Source organism: Megalobrama amblycephala, linkage group LG4 (assembly GCF_018812025.1).
Source record: "Megalobrama amblycephala isolate DHTTF-2021 linkage group LG4, ASM1881202v1, whole genome shotgun sequence".
Classification (NCBI taxonomy): Eukaryota; Metazoa; Chordata; class Actinopteri; order Cypriniformes; family Xenocyprididae; genus Megalobrama; species Megalobrama amblycephala.
The window spans coordinates 18,874,870-18,898,721 of NC_063047.1; the positions used below are offsets into that span (position 1 = coordinate 18,874,870).

The 23,852-nt window shown below is 37.6% G+C and overlaps 1 protein-coding gene across 4 annotated transcripts in view; it reads left to right on the top strand.

Annotated features, from left to right (window-relative positions):
* The window catches only part of pxna (paxillin a), a 59,494-nt gene extending 39,737 nt beyond the window's left edge, over nt 1-19,757 (top strand). For 3 of the 4 annotated variants that reach the window (XM_048188058.1, XM_048188057.1, XM_048188056.1), the window contains 11 exons: nt 2,583-2,790; nt 2,893-3,085; nt 3,769-3,919; nt 4,679-5,779; nt 7,539-7,808; nt 8,536-8,865; nt 13,767-13,925; nt 14,578-14,751; nt 16,684-16,765; nt 16,895-17,043; nt 18,342-19,757. In XM_048188058.1, the coding sequence (XP_048044015.1) occupies nt 2,694-2,790; nt 2,893-3,085; nt 3,769-3,919; nt 4,679-5,779; nt 7,539-7,808; nt 8,536-8,865; nt 13,767-13,925; nt 14,578-14,751; nt 16,684-16,765; nt 16,895-17,043; nt 18,342-18,608 (2,973 nt within the window). In that variant the 5' untranslated portion in view covers nt 2,583-2,693 and the 3' untranslated portion in view covers nt 18,609-19,757. The remainder of the gene's footprint in view (nt 1-2,582; nt 2,791-2,892; nt 3,086-3,768; nt 3,920-4,678; nt 5,780-7,538; nt 7,809-8,535; nt 8,866-13,766; nt 13,926-14,577; nt 14,752-16,683; nt 16,766-16,894; nt 17,044-18,341) is intronic. The other variant, XM_048188059.1, reaches the window with a different exon arrangement.
* The last annotated feature ends 4,095 nt before the right edge of the window (nt 19,758-23,852 follow it).

Sequence of the window (23,852 nt, forward strand, 5' to 3'; positions counted from 1 at the left end):
ATGGAGATGATTATACATGCTTTTATTTCCTCCCGCCTTGATTATTGCAATTCTCTTTTTACTTGTCTAATTCATCCCTTAAAAGGTTATAAGTGGTTCAAAATGCTGCCGCCAAGCTTTTAACTAAGTCATCAAAGAGATCATGATCATTGCAATTCTCTTTTTACTCGTCTTAGTAATTCATCCCTTAAACTGTTACAAGTGGTTCAAAATGCTGCCCCCAAATTCATCAAAGAGATCACACGTAACACCAATTTTAACTTCCCTACATTGGCTCCCAGTCAAATTTGGTATTAAATTTAATATACTTGTGCATGTGTTTAGAGTATTGCATAGTCAAGCTCCTGTTTATATTAGAGTTGTTGCAACCTTATAACTCCAGCAGGAATCTGAGATCCTCCAAACAGATCTTGTTAGCTCGTCCCTCATTCTAGATTAGCCTAAAGATGACTGTGCTTTTGAGGTAGTTGCTCCCAAGTGGAATGGGAGTGGAATGCTGTCTGATCTGTGGACTCTGTGGACATTTTTAAAAAGCAGTTAACAACTCACTTGTTTAAACTTGCTTTCGTCAAAATTGTGCACTATGTATTTTTTTATTGATTGACTGTTTTTAAATATATGTTATTCTTATTTTTGATTTCTATTTGAGTTCACGAGAACGAGACGAGACAAGATTTTTACACACTATTTTTAAGAAATCTTCAATGGCGAAATACATGACTAGAAAAAATATTCTGCAGGTGTATTTGAAATGTTTTAACTAATCATCTTGTAATGAATGTCATTTCAGTTCTGCTTTCTGAGTGTGAATTATCATATGCAGTAAAAGACAACAATACTCAAACACTGTAAAAGGTTTTGCTACAAACTCAACTGACTGGCTTCTCTCCTGTATGATTTCAGTCTCTTACTGTACATGATTTATGAGCTTCTACAACTTTTGACCTCCTAACTGAACTCCTTTCCACAAACTGATCATAGAAATAAAACAGTATGAATAAAAATGTTAACACTTTACAATAAGGTCTCATTTATTAACATTAATGTATTAACCAACATCAACTAACAATGAGCAATATATGTGCTACAGTATTTATTAATCTTTGTTTATGTTTTATGTTATTCATTGTTAGTTCATGATAGTTCACAGTGCATTAACTAATGTTAACAAATGAAACCTTACTGTTTGTGCTTAATAAGATTAAGAGAAAACTGCTTTTTATGGTAACACTTTACAACACGTGCAACCATAATCGCACTCTCTCAATGTTCAAAGTGCAAATAAGACCAAATTTTTCTTTGATACAGAGCTAAGAGATGGTTACAACTACACTGCCCAGCCTAAAATAGCTTTCATATTGAGAGATATCTGCATTCATCAGGGAGCCGCTTTCAAAATGCGGGGTATTGAAATCGCGTTTGAATGCGCGCTCGCGTTTACTTTCACTTTCACGATCGTGCGTACTCTGTAAATATGGAGTGTCTGCGACCGTTATCCAACTGAATTAAATGTTTTTTATTTAAATACAAAGCAAAATGACAGTGGAGGCGTAATGTAAACGTAGCGGTGGCATATTCTTTCCTAATCATCCTAACACTCTGTCATGGCAACATCACGAGACTACTTTTCGCCTCGACGAGAAATCTCGTCACATTTTAGTTCCCTACAGTTCACTGATCATGTGACGAGAATAAGGTGAGACGACTGACAAGACCATGGTTGAGGATTCGTTGTGCAACAGAGCCTAAGCGACAGATAAATGACTTGTCTTGTATGTGCACTAGGCACTACCACTCCCTATACACAGAGTATGTGCGATTGCGAATTCAAAAGTGAAAGTATAATGCGAACTCCCCTGATGCGCGCAAATTAGGCTACATACAGTAGCCTGTCTCCCAATATCAAACCTATCTTAGGCTGGGCTGTGTAATTGTAACCACCTCTTACTCTGGTCTCTGTTTGCAGTTTGAATTTTGTGGGAGTACTTTGATTATGGTTGCGGTTATTGTTTGTACTTAAAACTGTTATTTTTGTTGTTTATACGGTTTTTATTTCTCTGTTCCAATTTGTGGAAAGGAGTTAAATTAGGAGGTCACACACAGCTTCAATCAGAAGTTCTGGAAGCTCATAATTCATTTCACTTTTTCAGTGCTTGTATATTTTTGTATTATTGTTGTTTCAATGAATATGATAATTTATACTCAGAATGTAGAACTGAAAATACAGCATTATATTGTTGTCTTTGAATGCATATGATAATTCATACTCAGAAAGTAGAACTAAAATGACATTCATTACAAGATGATTAGTTAAAACGTTTAAAAATGCACCTGCACACTATTTTTCCAGTCATGAGTGGCGGATTTCTTAAAAATACTATGCAAAAATCTCGTCTCGTTCTCATGAGCCCAATCTCGTGTCTTGTCTCGTCTTTTGAGCTAAGTGTCTTGTTAACATTAAGTGGTTCTTTGAGACCCCAGGTGTATCGTTATTTTTTTAATGTGATATTTTTGCTATTTCTTCTCCCATCTATAAAGTAAAAGTGCTTAAATGTTAAACAACTATATTTTCTTTCCTCAAGTCTTTCAGCTCGGCTCCGAAAAGCGCCAGTCCTCGTGTGTCACAGACCGACGAAGAGCACGTCTATAGTTTCCCCAACAAGCAGAAGACTACTGACTCCCCCACTGCCGTCATGAGCTCATCACTGGGCAGTAACCTGTCAGAGCTGGACCGTCTGCTGCTGGAGCTCAACGCCGTACAGCACAGCACACCCTCCTTCGCTACTGAAGGTGAGCCCTTCAAAAGTCAGGGTTGTTAAAGCACTACAAACATCAGATGCTGTTTTTCACAGTTTTTAAAATGTGAATGTTTTTCCATTTTATATTTCACAGAGACCTACCCACCCAAACCAGCCAGCAACGCCCAGCGCTATGTCCCAGAAAATGGTGTTTCATCAGGAGTAAAAGCACCTCCTCCTAAGATGGACAAACCCAAACGCAGTGCACCTGGTCGGGGGATAGAAGATGTCAGACCCAGTGTGGAGAGCCTGTTAAACGAGTTGGAGAGCTCCGTGCCGGCCCCTGCGTAAGCTTACACACTGCTGAAAACATTTAATTATTTTTTTATTATTATTATTATATAACATTTAAGATTTTTATGTTCTAAAATATATATATATATATATATATATATATATATATATATATATATATATATTTTTTTTTTTTTATTTATTTATTTTTTTTTACAACCTTTAGTGAGTAGAAACAAAATATTATTTTATTTTTTCGTAATAATGACAAAAGTTGATCATATGTTGTAGGGCTGGGCGGTGTGATGATATACATCATGGCAATGATATAAAGTGTCTATCGTTAGAGATTTTGCTATATCAATATGTAAATATATTCGCATAGCACAGTACTACTTAAAGATATTGACACGAAATAGAAATGAAATAGAAATAGAATGATAAAGAGACATGCATGAATGAAAAAATAAAGAGCGGGACGTACATTACGTTAAAAATATCAGTGTTATATTGTATATCATTATTATGAAATAAAATTTCTCATATTGTGCAATAAGATTTTGGTCGTATTGCCCACCTCTAATATGTTGTTTAAATTAAATTCATCCTTTTTGAGAATTAGACTTTGAATCCCAGATTTTCTTTGTGGTCATTTGTACTCCACTGTCGTTAACATTGATGTTCTGTGTGCTAGACCTTTTCTTACATCCCATTTTTAATATTGTAAAATTCATAGACCCGCCCCATCAGTGCCGATGGTTCCTGAATTGAGAGAAGTTCAGGAAGAGACCCCCACCCAGCAGCAGGCCAGAATCTCAGCCTCCTCAGCCACGCGAGAACTCGACGAACTCATGGCTTCACTGTCTGACTTCAAAGTTCAGAGCAATGTAAGTCGTGGAGCAAGAGAGACGAATGACATTACCTGTTATTTTTTTACATTTTCTATGAATGTTCCCTAAACTATGATCCATTGCTTTACCACACAGTAGAATATAAGTCTTATTCCAAAAAGTTTTTATTTTTGAAAGCCGCTCTGATGGAATAGATTGTGTTTAGAAATTATTAATAGAAATAGACACGTTTTTAATTTTTAATCTGGCCTATAGCATTACAAAGGCTTTTTGAATGAGTTGTCATTGGTTTTATGTTTTAATGTTGTGATTTATTATATGCATGTCTGTGAGTGCTGATAATGATAATCAGATAGTAAACAGTAGTAGATTATCAGTCAAGGCCTTTGAAATGAATAAAGGGTTATATGCTTGATGAGGGCATGCCATTATGAAGGTCTTGTTAACATATCTGTCTTGGACGTGAGCCACGCTGCGGTCAAAAAGAATCTGGAATGTTGTGGTTGTGGTGTCATGTTATATCTGGAAATTCTGGTGATCATATTTGCTTTCAGGTTGGTAAACCAAATATCCGACTTGTACTTTGTTGCATTCTTAGAATACATTTTTATTGACCAAATGATTCAAGCTTTTTGAGATATTACATAACTCGCTGCATTATGCCACTGGCTTTCATGCATAATTTTTTATTTGAAAATAAGATAATGGATCATTCCCAGCATGCCTTCATGATTCTACTCAAATGCTTTCCTCCCTTTCTTTTTGATTATTGTTGTCTTACTGTTGGTTGTCTAGTCTGGCTCTGTGTCGGTTCAAGAGGACTCATTATCCACTAAAGGGTCAGAACTTCCCAATCTTGTGGTGACTAAGAGCCTCACAGTCCCTTCTGTCCCAGAAGCAGAGGTTTCTGAACACAGCTCTCCTTCCTCTAATTGTGCACCACTTCTGCTAGAGCTCCACATTGTTGAGGAATCAACAACTGTAGCTCAAATGTCCAGCTCCACGGTGATCTGCACTTCCTCCAAGACCGATTCGGATAAACCACTGGAAGTTTCTAGTGCAAAGAGTCCAGCCCCTGAGTCTCGTTCATCACCAGAACCATCTGCAAAAACTTCAAGCCTTCCGGCATCAAGTTTAAACAAACGTGAAATCAGTTCACCCAAGACCGTCCATCTAAAATCCTCAAGTCCAGTTTTGGTTTCCAAAAACAGTCCACCTGTGGTAGCAAAGGCCTCCTCACCAGTTACCATTCGAAGGATTTCTAGCCCAGTGGCTAAAAGCCCCAGTCCACCAGAGGTTATGAAGAGCTCAAATCGAATTGTCGATGTGAAAAGTCCTAGTCCTGGAACAATTGCTAAAACCTCTAGTCCAGTTGTGGTAAGAAAGAGCCCAAGCCCCATTACAGCTGTTAAAGCAACCAAAAGTCCAGTCCCTGGAGTCCTTGCCAAGAGCCCAAGTCCCGAGCCAGGGATTACTAGCAAGAGTCCAGTGCCAAATCTCATTACACTACCCGCTCCTCCAGTTTCAACCCTAACATTAACTCCCAAGCCTTCCAAAGAGAAACCTGAGACCTCTGAACCTGGCATATTGGGAATAAGTCTTCCTTGCCCCAAGCCTCTTCTGGAGGAAGCTCTGGACAAGCTGTTGACGTCCAGTCTTTCCCAACCAGAGCCAGTGAAACTGCTTGAAGGATATCCTGCCTCACCGGAAATGAACGATGACATTCTGGCACTTCTTCATCAATCGACGCCACGGGGTGGCTATAAAGACACACAAATCCCCTTTACTGAGATCAGTTGGACAGACGACCCCTTTAACCCTGGAGCGTCAGATGTTTCTCTGGACCTTCCACTTCTTCAGCCATCTGCGGTTGAAAGGCTCTCCGCTTCTGGACAAGTATGAGGCGCACCAACTCTGTCAGACTGTCTCCAATTTGCACCCCTAAATTTAGCGAGCATGATCGAGAAGCATGCTGAACCACGTACGGCTGTTTATGCTTTCTCAAATACATGAGCCTGATCCTTGGGTCAAGGGGCCTGTTGATATCCAATCTGAACCTTTCCATCCTGCTCAGATAGAAGCACCAACCATTAGCAAGTTAAATATGCCTCTCAAAAACCTGATACACAAGCACAAATGTCACTTAGTGCTCCTAAAATTGGAGGGCTAGTCATTTCATTTGGTTTGTAACTGCTCTATTCAGTTGCATTGCTTTGTATCATGTTGGAAAGGTGGAGGAATGAGGAATCCAAAGTATGTGTGGTGCATGAAATGGATAATATTCTGTGGAAGGAGTCTTTGGGATGTTCAAATGCATGCCCTGACGTGCTTCCTCAAAGAGGTGTATGCCGCTAAATGAACAACAAGGCTAGGCTTGCTTGTTTCTTTGTAGTTTTGCAGTGGAGTTTCATTGTGCAATTGCATTCCATCTTCACTTCTTTCTTTCTTCAGTGCACATGATGCTTTTTAGTGGTTATTTACTGTGGTCCCATATTCTTGCATGATGAAAATTATTTGCAGTTGCTAAATTTGATGTGTGAAGTCAAAAGGTGTAACCGTTCAGTCATTTTCTCGAAGCATTATTATGCATTACAGGCCTTTATTGAAAATAAGAACATGTTCTTAATAATTTGCCTGGTAAAATAAAGGTAAAATAAAAATGAAAATCAATCTTGAAATATAACTTTTAAATCATAAATTGTGTTCACCAGTAACTAATTTAAAATGCTAAATATAATATCGATTCAGCAGTCTGAGGCTTCTAAACGCCTGATATCATTACAGCCCAAAGTTTGCATTTTTAGTAGTGATTTCAATTGCTTTTTAGTCCAATTTACCCTTTGCAAAGACCCGCCCCCTTAGTTACTGTTGCTTTGTCTGACAAGCTGTGGCGCTGTCAAGCCACACGCAGTGGAAAATACATCGCAGAGCAAAGAGGATACTGACAACACGTCGACAGACAAGACAGAGCAGGTTACTTATGATATTAAACAAAGTCCCAGCTTTCAAACTGTGTAGTTTATTTTAAGAAATTCAAACAATAAAAAACGTTTTTTGTCTCTCTTTAATGTGTCGTGACAGATCGCTGTAGCGCCTCAGCTCAAGAGGCTCGTAAACCAATCATCTCTTCCTACTAGTTCATTTATAGCATCAAATAAACATGAATGAACATGAGAAGGAAAGTTGTTTCAAACGCGGAAAGACGTCAATACACACCATTGTTCAAGTTTAAGTCCACCGAGGTTAATCTTCTAACTCCTGACTGCTTTGTCGGACAAAATGGCAAATTCGGCGTTCTGATTGGTTAGATCGTTTGTCAATCAAACTCCCGACGAAGGGTCAGTTGACAATTTTGCTTTGCATTGCTTTGGCATGTTGTGTTGGCTTCATGGTCTTTATACCCACTCTTGCATCATTTCAGATTGTTTGTTAAAGGTTAGAGATGTTCCTTCTGTGAGTCACTATAAGGAAGCTTTAGGCTATGCATTACATTGGCCCAGCTTTGATAGGTGTGAGGTTACAGTACTGATTTGTATCATGCTGCCTGCTTTTTAGAGGCCTTTGGACTCTGAGTTCTTGAATGGCATTTGCAAAGAAAGCATTGCATGATCTAAAAATTTAAAGTGGTGACTTCATTAATGCTGCTTCTCCGCAGCTTAAATCGGTCATCAGACGCACAAAGGAAACGTCCAACGTTCACCCAATGTTTCGTGATGGCCACATGCGCAGAAAAATGGGCCCACTCATTCTCAACAAGAGTAATTCACAAGATCTACTCATTGAAGAGCTGCAAGGGAAACTGGGAATTGGTCGCACTGAGCGGCCACGAAAACGGCCAGATGATTGGCTTACGGAAGGGGTCATTGTCTGTTCCAACCCACAGCGCTTAAGAGAGGAAGGTGGTGTATCACCAACGGTTGATAAGGTAGCGTAAGTCACAAGATTACTGGTGGAACTAACAAAAAGCTTGCACGACAACCGTTTTTTGAATTGGTTTGTTATATAAAAAAACTGGCTTTTTAACCTTTATAAAATGTTTTGAAATAGAGTGCAACAATGCGTGTCCACTTTTTCAATGGCGTTAGTTCTGGAAGAATCTTTTCCATTCATTTGTCCCATAGAGCACTTTTAAAAAAAGTCATAAAGTGTTATAAGCCATGAACCAACATGAATCACAACATCACAAACTTTTATTTGAAGCAAAAAAGTATTTTAAAATCAAACAAAAAGACAGACACAAGACAAAATGACAAAGGCTACAATCCCATGAACATAATGGCAATTGAATGAAAAACTATGGAGAACTATTAAATTATTCATTTAAAGTTGCCTTTTTTATATATAGAAAAAATATATTTTAAGTTTATTGCAAATATGCAAAAATATACAAATGTTTAAGTATTTACAATATATTATATTATTATATAATATTGTAATTTGAAATAATGTAAGCTGATGACTTCAGCAAAAGTATATACCATTCTTTAACAACCTCAACCTCGGTTATCGTTAAAAAAAAAAACCCAATCTTCCTATGGCGAAAATGAATGTGATTATTTTTTTTACTTCTGGAACCTGACTGTTGCACAATATTATGCGTGTTGTGCCAATTTCACTTCCTATTATGTGTTTTACATTTCTTTGTCCATCAGATCATCATTCCTCCAGACTCACCCAGTCCTCCGAAAAAAGTCCTAACCAATCCTGCCCCAAAAAAGCCAGTGCCTGTGGTACAGATGCCACCTCCTCTCCCCCCACCACCTCCACCTCCTAGGGAGCCCTCTCCTCCTCCTCCTCCTCCTCCTCCTCCTCCTCCTCCTCCTCCTCCTCCTCCTCCCGCTCCTCCAGTTCCAGCCCCACCTCCACTTAAAGACCCCACCCCTCCTCCATCCCCTCCACCCAAACCTGTGACCCCACCCCCTCCACCAAAGGTTTTATCATCTGTGGGCTGCCAAACGGAATACGAACCTCTTTTTCCACCGGTACAGGCATGAACTTGCTCTCTGTTTATCTGCATCTGATCCGAGCTTGCATCTTTGTCATAGGGGTTTGCACGGTCATGGAAAGCATGGAAATATCAGGGAATTTGATAGGCCTGGAAAAGTCTGGTTGTATGTTGGGATAGTGTAGAGTAAAACTAGTTCACAAGCCATAGTGAGTCATTCAAGTCAAGTCACATTTATTTATGTGCTGCTATCTTTAGAATTTTGTGTTTGACCTTGCTTTAGCTCTGTATTTCTATGGCATCGCTGTCAAAGAGTAATTAGCTTGTGAAGTGGATTTACTTATTGTAGAGTTAGTTATCGAAAGTTATCATGAGCATTGTAATGTTTGAAGCGGATGTCATAACAAATGTCAGTAGACCAGGAAGATTTTGAGCAGTTTAGGGTTGTGCCGATGGACGATATCATCGTCCATCGTGATGGCTGACCGAAATCACGATGGAGAGACACCATCGTGATGCCACGCCCCCGCCCCCGTCCCGCTCCGCTGCGAGTCTTGCGAGTCGACACACTAATCCTGGTCTCTTCAATAGACTATACTTAACCTAAAATCTTTGCAGGAATTGCTCTGTAAATTAAATAGAGAATATAACTAATGCATATATGCTATTTTAAATACTGTAGTTTATGCCAGAGACGTGTGTTAGTCTGTGAAAATACCATGTCAGGCATACCTATTGGAAAGCCCGTATGAGTCATTAGTTGGGAAATAAAATAACCCTTTCGCACGTAAGTTTAAAATATTCTGGCGACCGTTATTTAGAACGTATCACTTTATTGTTTCCATGGTGACGCGTCATTGTTTGTCATGTCACCCTGCAGCGCTGTATGACTGATAATCTGCTTTTATTTCAGTTTTCCTTTTTTATTCAAAATATTCACAAATGTGTTAACTATAACATGAAATATCTGATATTCCGATAGAATAGAGTAAACTTTAAAGTTACTTACACAATGTGTATCTGATATGAATAAAACGTGTCCTCTAATTTATAATGGAAAGAATTGTTATTGCCGCTTCTATATACATCAATGTGTATTTTACAAACTCTAAATGTATTGTTTTGTTTGTATTTATATGTATTTAAACATCCGAAACCTAAAATAAACATTATGTGGTTGAAAAGACTGCATATTTGTTGCGCGCGTCCGTCTATACTTGCTGCATATTTGCTGCGCGCGTCTGTCTCTGGTTTAGCGCCAGCCAAAGCACACATGTACATTTGAATGTAATGTACATTCAAATGTACATTATCCTCCCCCCACCCCCGCCCGACGATATCATCGTCCATCGCGATGTTTTACTGTAAACATCGTCAACTGCCAATTTAGGGGACATCGCCCAACCCTAGAGCAGTTCATTCATAAATCTGTAAGATCTTACCTGATCTCACATTGATAAACAGGAAAATGTAAATGATACAGAAGTCATCAATTATGAAACCAATTCAATTTCAGGTGTAAAGGAGTTCTAAAAAGACAATAGTGTCATTATTTAGCTCAATTCAGTTCAGTTCAATAACAGTGTAGATGTTGCAAATGTAGTGCTTTTTTAGTTAAAGGAGACCTATTATGCCCCTTTTTACAAGATGTAAAATAAGTATCTGATGTCCCCAGAGTGTGTATGTGAATTTTTAGCTCAAAATACCCCACAGGTCATTTTTATAGCATGTTAAAATTGCCATTTTTGGGGGGTGAGTACAAATGCACCATTTTTGTGTGCCCACCCCTTTAAATGCAATTGAGCTTCTTTCAAGAAGAGGGCAGGGCTCCAAGAGCTCATGCTCCAGCATACCAGTGTAGGACAGATTGCCTGAACACTGGAAACAACAAAACAGGACAATCTCACGCACTGAAAATGTCAGAAACTGTCAGTAGCGGTGTTCAGCCTTATATGTTCAAACCAGATTCTTTGAAAAGACCCTTGTTTGTGAGGCAGTCTGGAGCAAAATGATTGCCACAAGTGTATAAGACTTTACCATCTTTATATTAAAGGTGCCCTAGATTCAAAAATTGAATTTACCTCAGCATAGTTGAATAATTAGAGTTCAGTACATGGAAATGACATACAGTGAGTCTCAAACTCCATTGTTTCCTCCTCCTTATATAAATCTCTTTTGGTTAAAAGACCTCCGAAGAACAGGCGAATCTCAACATAACACCGACTGTTACGTAACAGTCGGGATCATTAATATGCACGCCCCCAATATTTGCATATGCCAGCCCATGTTCAAGCATTAGACAAGGGCAGCCAGTATTAACGTCTGGATCTGTGCACAGCTGAATCATCAGACTAGGTAAGCAAGCAAGAACCATAGCGAAAAATGGCAGATGGAGCAATAATAACTGACATGATCCATGATAACATGATATTTTTAGTGATATTTGTAAATTGTCTTTCTAAATGTTTCGTTAGCATGTTGCTAATGTACTGTTAAATGTGGTTAAAGTTACCATCATTTCTTACTGTATTCACGGAGACATGACTGTCGTTATTTTCATTTTTTAAACACTTGCAGTCTGTATAATTCATAAACACAACTTCATTCTTTATAAATCTCTCCAACAGTGTGTAATGTTAGCTTTAGCCATGGAGCACAATCAAACTCATTCAGAATCAAATGTAAACATCCAAATAAATACCATACTTACGCGATTAGACATGCTGCATGACGAACACTTTGTAAAGATCCATTTTGAGGGTTATATTAGCTGTGTGAACTTTGTTTATGCTGTTTAAGGCAAGCACGTGCTCCGTGGGCGGAGAGCACGAGATTTAAAGGGGCCGCGCTGCATAAATCGGCGCGTTTATAATGATGCCCCAAAATAGGCAGTTAAAAAAATTTATAAAAAAAAAAAAACTATGGGGTATTTTGAGCTGAAACTTCACAGACACATTCAGGGGACACCTAAGACTTATATTACATCTTTTGAAAACATGTTCTTGGGCACCTTTTAATTGTCTTTTAAACCCAAACTGAGAAAGCAATCTCCACCAGGTGACTGTAGTGGAAAAAACCTTGGGAGAGACCTAAAGGAATGATCATTGAATGAGTGGATTGCTTTCAAGTGAATCTGTTGAATTGATCAGTCTGAATGAATCTATAGTGAATCATTCTGAATTTGAATGTGAATGTAAAAGTGAATGATTCCTATCCAGTAATCACAAAATATCATGAAAAATATTTTGAAAATTCATTGGTCAGATAGACCCTGTGCCTTTTCCATCCATTCTTTCATGGTTTCTAGCATGTTGCTTATTGAGTGCACACAGTTATGTGTTTGACCTCCAAACAGCGCTCGCACTAGGAGTGTCTCAGCATTTATTACATATTTTGCTGGTGCCAACATGTCCCATGAAGACAGTCTGTTTTCCCTTGTTTTTCCTCTAGATTCCTGGAACGTGAGCAAATTCTGTTGCCAACTAAATTGGTTATCAATTACTCGAGTTGAAATCTTTTGAGGCGAATATCGTGCATTCGTGGCAAATCGTGTTGCCCAATTCACGTCTTTTTGCGTCTTTGCATTGACTTTGTATGTAATCTACTCCATAAGAGTTTTATTACATTTGTTACCATCTACACTTGTGTTCTTCCTGTTTTTTTGGTAGATTTTCGACTCTGAAACAAGTCTGCAAAAATTGTGTAAAATGCTGCAGAATGAACCAGGCTTAATGCTGCAAGTTAATAGTCAGGCTGCGCTGGAGTACTTCAGAAGTAGCTTGTTTAAGTGTGAGATCATAAGCAGAAATAACAGAGGATGTGTAGGTTGCTATTTTTGATTTGTGAATAATGCTTCTGTGTCACAGTTCTTTGAATTGTGAGAACAGAGATGGGGATACTGTTACACCAGCACTTTTTGACTCTTGGCCTTGCTTGGTCTGTCATCTGATTATGTATTTAGCACCTTCTTGGTCCTGTTGTATTTAAGGAAGGGTACGCAGAGAGCATGAGATTGGTTTCCTTAGATTAATAAAGCAGACATGATTCAAAAGCCTTTCCATTTATGTGAAATAAACTGAAATATAGAATTGCAAATGTTGCATAAAATCTAACCAGATTTGCTGCCTATTTCTTGTTTGTGCAGGATCATGTATCTCTGCTGGCTGTTGATTGCTGTTTGCTTTTAAGGCTGTGAAATGAGACAAATGCAGTAAACATTTCCATTGCCATAGCAATGCATGGTAATTCAATTGATTCCAAATAAGTGATGGAGTATTTTTGCGAAGCTGAGAACTACTAGTGTAGTTTAAAAACCACTAACATCCTGTAATGGATTGGCTAATAAATGATGCAATTAAATGTGTGCACTTCAACATCTCCAGTTCTGTTTGTTTGAAGGAAAAAGCTCTTGATGTACATGCTGATTGATTAGGAGTTTGAAAATACCCTTTTCACGTGGTGATGGTTATATTGGGAAATTTTTGACTTAAAAAAATAAAGTTGATTGAACATAGTCATGGTACAAAGTGAAGCACACCAAAATATCTAAATAACTACACTCCATATTAGGGGTACATTTATATTGACTTCTCAGTGTTGAGTTCTCCAAAACAAGTCAAGTATCAGTGGATGGTGTGGCTTCAAATCCTGCATGTGTTTCGCCATGAATTATCAACATTGTGCCATTGATCAAGGCATTAAACCCCATGTTACTCCAGGAAGACTGACCTGGTAAAAAGTGTATTGAAAGTCACTTTGGATAAATGCATCTGCTAAATGACTAATTGGTAGTAATATTAGTTATGTGTACCAAGTGGAAAGTGTTTATCATAAACAAAGCTGCTTGTTTTGTATCTGCGTGTGCAGAGTGGGATTTGCATCCACATTTTCTTCGCAGACAGACTTTAAAACATGAAAATTCTTTTCCTTTTTCTGTAGATTATGGCTCAGGGCAAGAGTTCCCCCACCAGCGTCCCGAAGCAGGGGAATAAACTGGATAACATGTTGGGCAGCCTGCAGTCAGACCTCAACCGCCTGGGTGTCCAGACTGTAGCCAAAGGTGTTTGTGGAGCCTGCAAGAAACCAATCGCTGGCCAGGTAAGAGATGATCTCATTTAATGCCCAAATCATTATCCTGACCTACATTCCATTTGGATTTTTAGGATATTATGCCCTAGAGCGGAAGCTCTGTTCCAAAGCAAACCAAAAAGCCACCAAAGAATATTTTCATGTCTGTGTGTGTGAATATAAATTTTGTGCGTTTCAAATTTTTTTTTTTTTTTATTGTTTTTGTCACTTATGCTCACTAAACCTGCATTTATTATCAAAACTGCATTATGTTGTGAAATATTATTACAATTTAAAATAACTCTATTCTATTTGAATATATTGTAAAATGTAATTTATTCCTGTGGTCTTCAGTGTCACATGATGCTCCAGAAATCATTCTAATATGCTGATTTGCTGATTTCTTATTATTGATGTTGATAACTTTTTATTCATGTAAGAAAAAAAATGTATTGGTTTCCACACATAAATCAGTTATTTTTAATTTCATAATATTACCGTTTTCACTGTATTTTTGATCAAATAAATATAGACTTTTAAAAACATTCAAAAATTGTAATAATTCCAAACTTTCGTAGCTTGAATAGCATCTCAAGACACTGATATTCAGTTATTACTTTTGTTGTTTACTACTTTAAGTATAGCTGTACACTTCCATCCTCGTTTTCTTTGATTCATTCAGGTGGTGACAGCAATGGGTCGGACGTGGCATCCGGAACATTTCGTGTGTACTCACTGTCAGGAGGAAATAGGCTCCAAAAACTTCTTTGAGCGAGACGGCCAGCCGTACTGTGAAAAGGACTACCACAGCCTCTTCTCTCCACGCTGTTACTACTGCAACGGACCCATTCTGGACGTAAGGATTATGCTTCCTATCACCACCTTAAGCGGTCACAGACAGGGCATTCACAGGCCTGTGTTTGTGTGTGTCTCGTATGTCACCACCCAATAGTGATGGTGCTTACTATAGCTGCTCACACTTTACCTCTGGCTTCAGGTTTCCTGTAAACATAAACAGTCACTTAAATACAGTCTAAATAGGTCTTTGCCATCGAACTCAACACATGCATATAGATAGAGTCTGCTGAGAATGTAAATAAATCATTTTACATGGATAGTTCACCCAAAAATGAAAATTATCCCATGATTTACTCACCACCAAGCCATCCTAGGTGTATATGACTATCTTCTTTTAGATAAACACAATCAGAGATATATTTAAAAATATCCTGAGTCTTCCAAATCACTGGTCACTAATTAGAAGCCTAAAGCAAGATTTTTTAAAGAGAAATGTTGACTTACTTATGACTGTACGTTTACACTATATGATAAATATAGATAAATATACACATTAACACAAGATTTTCCATAATGGAATTTTGTTTTCCATAGATGTACACTACCGCTCAAAAGTTTGGGATCGGTAAGATTTTTAATGTTTTTAAAAGAAGTCTCTTCTGCTCACCAAGGCTGCATTTACTTAATTAAAAATACAGTAAAAACAGTAATATTGTGAAATATTATTACAATTTAAAATAACTGTTTTCTATTTGAAAATATTTGAAAATATAATTTATTCTTGTGTTGGCAAAGCTGAATTTTCTGCATCATTATTCCAGTCTTCAGTGTCACATGATCCTTCAGAAATCATTCTAATATGATGATTTGCTGCAAATTGTACAAAGTATTTGTGTACAATATTTTTTTCAGGATTCTTTGATGAATAGAAAGTTCAAAAGAACAGTGAATCTAATCTTTTGTAACATTATAAATGTCTTTACTGTCACTTTTGATTGATTTAATGCATCCTTGCTGAATAAAAGTATTAATTTCTTTAATTTCTTTAAAAAAAAAATAAAAAAAAAAATTCTTACTGACCCCAAACTTTTGAACGGTAGTGTATAATGCTACAGAAGCTTTGTATTTCAGATAAATGCTGTTCTTTTGAACTTTCTATTCATCAAGGAATCCTGAAAAAAAAAAAGTACACAACTGTTTTCAACATTGATAATAATAACAAATATTTCTTGAGGAGCTAATAATCATATTAGAATAATGTCTGAAGGATCATGTGACACTGAAGACTGGAGTAATGATGCTGAAAATTCAGCTTTGCCAACACAAGAATAAATTACTTTGTAAAATATATTCAAATAGAAAACAGTTATTTTAAATTGTAATAATTTTTTAGAATATTACGGTTTTTACTGTATTTTTAATTAAATAAATTAAGCCTTGGTGAGCAGACGAAACTTTTTAAAAACATTAAAAAACTTACCGATCCCAAACTTTTGAGCAGTAGTGTATATCGCAAAAAAAGCATATATTTTGTTTTGTTTAGTATATAGTAAGGATTGGAGTAGTTTACATTGCTAAACCAGAATTATGTAAGGCAAGGCAAGTTTATTTATATAGCACATTTCATACACAATGGTAATTCAAAGTGCTTTACATAGAAAATGAATTGAAATGATCATAAAATAATCACATTCACAACATATGCATAAGAAAAAAAATAACAAGCATATTTAACTAAAGGCTAAAATACCATTCCTGACTACCTGAATCACTCAATTCTGTCTGAATGGAGGAAGTATGTGATTGAAACATGACTTCTGGAATGGGAAATGAACACTATTACCAATAATGGTTAGTAATTGTCTTATTCTTTGTTTTGGATATCTTAATTTTGAATTCATTCATTGACATTTAAATTGTGCTTTCTGTTCTAGTTTTGCCATCAGTTCATTGTCATGAATTGTACATTTGCCTTTATTTCATCCTGCAGAGGGTGGTGACCGCATTAGACAGGACCTGGCATCCAGAGCATTTCTTTTGTGCCCAGTGCGGGTCATTCTTTGGGCCTGAGGGTAAGCAGCTTCCACTCTTCTCAGCCTCTTTTCTTCTCTTTAGCTGGCCTTTACTATTTCTTTCTTTTTTTACCAAGCTATTTTTTCTTTAAAAGGTTTTAAGCCTTTGGCAACCTCTATTTCCTGCAGGTTTCCATGAGAAGGAGGGAAAGGCATACTGTAGGAAGGACTACTTTGACATGTTTGCCCCTAAATGTGGCGGCTGTGCCCGTGCCATCCTGGAGAACTACATTTCAGCCCTCAACTCTCTCTGGCACCCAGAGTGTTTTGTCTGCAGGGTCAGTATGTGTGTGTTTGTCTGTGTAAGAATGCATTGATGTAGGGGTGTGTGTACAGTATGTGATTGACTGATATATCAGCTATGCATATTAATATCCCAATATTTAAAAGTGCTCCAAAGAAGGAACAGTGGTGAACCGGCGACAGGGTCATGGGTGGCCAAGACTCATTGATGCATGTGAGGAGCGAAGGCTGGCCCGTGTGGTCCGATCCAACAGACGAGCTACTGAAGCTCAAACTGCTCAAGAAGTTAATGCTTGTTCTGATAGAAAGGTGTCAGAATACACAGTGCATCGCAGTTTGTTGCGTATGGAGCTGCATAGCTGCAGATCAGTCAGGGTGCCCATGCTGACCCCTGTCCACCGCCGAAAGAGCCAACAGTGGACACGTGAGCATCAGAACTGGACCACGGAGCAATGGAAGAAGGTGGTCTGGTCTGATGAATCACGTTTTCTTTTACATCACGTGGATGGCCGGGTGCGTGTGCGTCGCTTACCTGGGGAACACATGGCACCAGGATGCACTATAGGAAGAAGGCAAGCCGACGGAGACAGTGTGATGCTTTGGGCAATGTTCTGCTGGGAAACCTTTGGTCCTGCCATCCATGTGGATGTTACTTTGACACGTACCACCTACCTAAGCGATGTTGCAGACCATGGTCACCCTTTCATGGAAACGGTATTCCCTGGTGGCTTTGGCCTCTTTCAGCAGGATAATGCGCCCTGACACAAAACCCAAATGGTTCAGGAATGGTTTGAGGAGCACAACGACAAGTTTGAGGTGTTGACTTGGCCTCCAAATTCCCCAGATCTCAGTCCAATCGAGCATCTGTGGGATGTGCTGAACAAACAAGTCCGATCCATGGAGGCTCCACCTCGCAACTTACAGGACTGAAAGGATCTGCTGCTAACATCTTGGTGTCAGATACCACAGCACACCTTCAGGGCAGGGTTTAGTTGAGTCCATGCCTCGACAAGTCAGGGCTGTTTTGGCAGCAAAAGGGGGACCAATACAATATTAGGAAGATGTTATGTTATGCCTGATTGGTGTATATTCAAGATCTATAAGTAAATACTCAGGATCTTCATTCATATACACATTATCAACCATCAGCCATGCTGTTCTCTAGATATTAGTATCAGTTTTGGAATAATTGTGGTGTTCATGATGCTATCTGTGTGTTCTGGATTTATACACGAGCTCATTTCGATATCAGATGTCTATATTGCTGTGTTGTTTTATTTGTAGCATCATTTGTATATAACTGACTGATTTCTGTTTTCTCTCTCCTCCACAGGAGTGTTTCACTCCATTTGTGAACGGCAGTTTCTTCGAGCATGAAGGGCAGCCCTACTGTGAGGCTCATTACCACGAGCGCCGCGGCTCCCTCTGCTCCGGCTGTCAGAAACCCATTACCGGCCGCTGCATCACTGCCATGGGCAAGAAGTTTCACCCCGAGCATTTCGTCTGCGCCTTCTGCCTTAAACAGCTGAACAAAGGCACATTCAAAGAGCAGAATGACAAACCCTACTGCCAAAGCTGCTTTGTCAAGCTCTTCAGCTAGAATCTGATAGTGTTAAAAGTGTGTGTTTGAGCACGTGCGCCAATATCAGTCCCGAGGGTCGAGTTTTAAAATTGTGTCATCTTGTGGTGATAGTGAGCATTACACCAGCTTGTTCCTGTGCCAAAGCACTGTCAGACAAGTGTAGATCTTCAGGGAGGCCATTATGATTTTTAACAGCCTTTTTAAAGATCCAGATGTTATCAGACTAGGTCTTTAAATTGCGTGGAGCTATTTTGGATATGATCGACTGCATTGGACAAATCAAGATCTATTTTTGTACTTGTTACACACACATTGAGCTTAACTTGAACATACACATCTCTTTGCACATTTCAGACTAAAACCCTGTTCTTGCTGCTTTCTAGGGTAACGACACACTCTGCTATTTTATTTTGCTTCTTTCTTCCATTGGCCACATCAGGTTTTCTCAAAGGTGCAATAACTGCTTGGTATCATCAAAATCTCAATGCCATATTCTGTATATTTTTATAATTTTTGGTACTCAAGAGTTTTGTCAGCCCTGATCTTATGGTGCATGCATTTCTCTGTCTGATCACTTTATAAAGTGTGCTCTTTCTTTTTTTTTTTTTTTGATGATTGTTTCTATTTTTATATTCATGGGAGGTTTCTGTTTATCTGGATGGCTGGAGTGGTTTGAGCTTCCATCCTTATGCCTTTATGAGAGTTTGACTGTGGAACAGAATCACTTCTGCTGTTATAATACTTATTTCATTCTTATGAAAAGCCTTCTTAAAGATACCAGTTTGGGCTCAGATGCCCATTTCGTTGAGTTTGTGGCGTTCCACATTGTGCCTATTGCCACCGGGCAAAATGTGCGATTTACTTACATGATTGTTGTCTTAAGTTCTTGTATGTAATAAGTTTTAATAATTTTGTGATATGCATTTTTCCCCTTTTCCATACATATGATTTCCTACTGTATGCAAGTAAATATATTAAAGTCTTATGAATTATAATTGATGGCAAAAGCTTTACACAACTTTTTTTCCCCATTTTAGTAATTTAAAGATTTTCTTCTTCAGAGTGATGTCATATTTTATTCTAAATTGAATTATGACATGCACATTGTATTTAAAACATGGGGTCTAAATGGATTGTACAAGGCATTGAATAAATACCAGGATCTCATTTACTGATTTATGCTTCTTTATTTTATGCGATGTATTTGCATTGAAGTCCCATTAACAGCTGATAAAATGTAATGTTTTCTATCAGTATTAAAGTCATGTTGTGTATAAATTCATAACTTATGAATTCCATTCCCAGGGAATGCATGAACCGATGCATCAAAAGGCATCTGCCAAATGCATAAATTTCAATGCTTCCCATCACAGATACACTAAAATATCCAAAATAGCTTTTTATAGTATGCTAAAGAGCTTTTTTTTGAGTAAGACTCATGCTTCTAGGCTTACAGAATACATTCAGATATCAAATTTTAAATTTAACTAAATTTTAATTAAATTTTAAGTGCAACTGTCTGTTGTCTGGCTCTGTAGCGCCACCTTATGACAGAATTTGTTGTTCATATGTGTTCAATATGTATTCAGTATGTCTGAGCTCAGGCCTGTGGTTATAATTAATACAAAAATTCACATCTTGAATACATCACACACTAAAATGATTAACTTGATATTGTGTCGTCGTTAGTGTATTCAGTATCGTAATCTAAAATGCACTTTCGTCAGTTGAGACTGGCAGAACAAAAAGGAAAGTCTGCAAATTAAGAACTTTTTTTTGTTGTTGAATTGGTAAAATGTAACAAGAGGTCACTAAATGCAGTTATGTTGAATTATTTTCCAGGTTAGCAGGAAAATAAAAAAACTTTCGCCACCTTCTCTGGGCTAGCATCCAGGGTGAATGAGATGATGCTTATTAGTTGCCTTTTACCTGACACCTTTGATTAATGAATCCACAGTGTTTCCCACAGGATTTCGTGAGACTGTAGTGGGTGGACATCGGTTCCTCTAGGGGGGTCCGGGGGCATGCCCTCCCGGAGGAAAATTTTGTACATTTTAAATTTAAATGCATGAATCTAGTGCATTCTAAGAGCAAAATTAAGTGACTAGATCAATGAAGAAATTTGTTCTATTGTAAACAATTTTGTGCTCTAAAAGTAATTTATTTATTGCTGATGGTTGGGCACATTAGTCATGTACACAACATATAGTAGGCTAATTGAGAGTTCGTAAGTGGTCAAACATGTAGAGTACACATTTAAACCATTAAAAATATGTAGCAAAAGAGGTTACCTTTGTTGAATTAATGTATTAGTGGGAGCCTGTGTCTGTATTTGTGGAACTAATGGTCACTCTTTGATTTGTTAACCAATCCAGAATACACTAAACACACCACTTCATTATAGATACAAATAAAAAATGAATAAAAATATATAATCATAAGCTGACCAATAAATAAATAAGTAAACTAGGTGAGTATATAATTCAGCAGCAAAAAGTATTCTAGCCTAATTCTTGGAAGAAAAAAAAAAAGCTATGGAATGGCTTCAGATGACTTTGAATATAATGCACGAAAACTTAATTGGTACTAGTCTACTTATTTTGCTCTATGACTCCCACTTTTGCCATCTAAAGGAGCGCAATTATCAGACGGTAATTTAAATATCGCGTCATATCCGTATTCATATTTTGAGACTGTGGCGGGACCAATTAGAATGTGGCGGGCTGCTACAGTCTAGTCAATGTATGGGAAACACTGATCCATGGCCTGGATATAAAATGTGACATGATTTAAAAAGTGACCTATAACATTGACGATGCAATACACTTTAATTTATTTAGTGCTAATAAAATTATTAAAACTATTTGGAGAGAGAGAGATGTTTAATGTAACAAAATGTCAGTCATCGTGTGATAGGAAAATATAACTAGGCCTAGACTACTTGTTCTGAGCAGGTGTTGTCAGTGAACAGGCTGTAAAACTGTTGTCTAAGTTACAGACACTGATGAAAAACTGATGCTGATTATCTGATTATCTAACAGCAGTCAAGTTGTCATTGTTTGTGTCAAACAAGTTGTGAATTTGTTGTAACATTAAAACAGGAGATCATGACTTTGTGCTCAAAGTGATGCTCAGAGCTCCAGTGGTTTCCTCTGTGGGTGAACGAGGATGATGGTGAACAATTCCAGGATATGCTTTTTTTTCATTGGTTGTTGCGTTAAATCTTACCCAGATACAATAGTGCTATTTTCTGATTGGCTATTGTGTAGCCTCTTTCTTTTTTTTTGATTGGCTGATAAGTGGCAGGTTCGAGACGCGCTTGATTCCTGTCCGGTTCCATAGAGAGCGGCGCGGCCAGATACATTTTGGGCGCTGCGGCATATTAAATATATGATAAATAGTTTTTCTGCGTGAGAAATACAATGTGTGGCGTGAGTGCGTGACAAAAGACCGAAATGAGTGACTGTCACGCTCAATGCGTGACACTTGAGAGCCCTGCTATTATCTTGCATATTCATAGAATAATAGTTAAGACATCAAAACTAAGAAATAACACCAGTGTAAATGGAATTATGTAATAACCAGTAAAAAAAAAAAAAAAAACACCCTGGGAATGCATATGTTGCTGGTGGTTTTTCTTAATTTACTATCCACTCGAACTCCTCTATTTAAAAAGAAAATAGTTTTGTAAAGAAATTCAAGCAAGCAAATTGTGTTAGTCAAGTTCAATGCTTCATGCATATCCGAAGATTTTAAATTTAATTTTCGGTGAGAGTTGGGTTGTTCAATTTTATAGTTAGGTTATTTTCAACACTTCCTAATTATTTTATTAAATTGGTAATTAATATTAAATGCGCGCACTTAGCTCCAGCAAGCGTTTCCTGACAGTAATGGCGCGAGTTTCTGAGGTAAGTCTTTTCACGACAAAATGTATCTATTTCTTTTCAAAAAAATCTATTTTATGGCTAGGTTATTTTCAACATTTCCTAATTATTTTATTTTATTAAATTGGTAATTAATATTAAATGCGCGCGCTTAGCTCCAGCAAGCGGCGCGAGTTTCTGAGGTAAGTCTTTTCACGACAAATTTTATCAATTTCTTTTCAAAAATTATTGAAGTAAATTGATTAATAACATTAAATTAAGATGGAGTTTAGCCACATTAAGCTGGATTAATAAACTAAGACCTAGAGCAATTGTAAAATTAAATTTCTTTGGCATTAATCTGCTGCTCTCAAAGCCAACATTCATAAAAACCATCACAAGACGCCAATAAATGATTAAATAAATAAATAAATAAGCTTGTCCTTAAAGTGATAATGCACCCAAAAATGAAATTTCTGTCCCTATGACTGTCGTTCCACACCCATTAGACCTTCGTTCACTTTCGGAACACAAATTAAGATATTTTTGATGAAATCCGAGGTTTTTTTATTTTTATCTCCCATAGCAAGCAACGTAATTACCATCATTCAAGTTCCAGAAAAGTAGTAAAAACATTGTTAAACTAGTCAACGTGACTACAGTGGATCAACCTTGAGGTTATGAAGCGTTGAGAATACTTTTTGTGCTCAAAAACAAAACAAAAACAACTATTCAACAATATCTTCTCTCACCTGCCTTACTGCTACACTGTTTACGTACAGCATTTCCAGGTTTTACGTCAGAACGCCGACTCAGTATTGGCTGACGCTGTAACACATGAGCAGTTAACTATTTTAACAATTACTACTTTTCTGGACCTTAAATGATTCATTATAATTAATTATTATTTAATTATAATTATGTTGCTTTCTATGGGAGATAAAAACCTTTTGGATTTCATCAAAAATACCTTAATTTGTGTTCCTTGTCTTACGGGTTTGGAACGACATGGGGGTGAGTAATTAATGACAGAAATTTCATTTTTGGGTGAACTAGCCTTTTAAGTCAACTACCCTTTTTTTAACCTAAGAAAATAAGGCTAAATTAATGCATACAAGGTAAAAATATAGCTGCGAGCAGCGATGGCGGGCCCAAGCCCGGTGGCACCGCCACCCCGGTGGCTTCAGGGCAACTGTGCACAGCGGGCAATAGGCACTTAAAACGGTTAAACATCAAAGGACTATGTCAAATTCACTCCACATTTACTGCACTACAAGGTGCCACTATAGAGCCCCTCCTCCCTGCCCATTTTCAAAGGATTACATGTGCCAAGTTTTAACATTATTCTGATGAATTTTGAAGCAAATCAGGTAAAAATAAGAGGGTGATCTCAATGTAT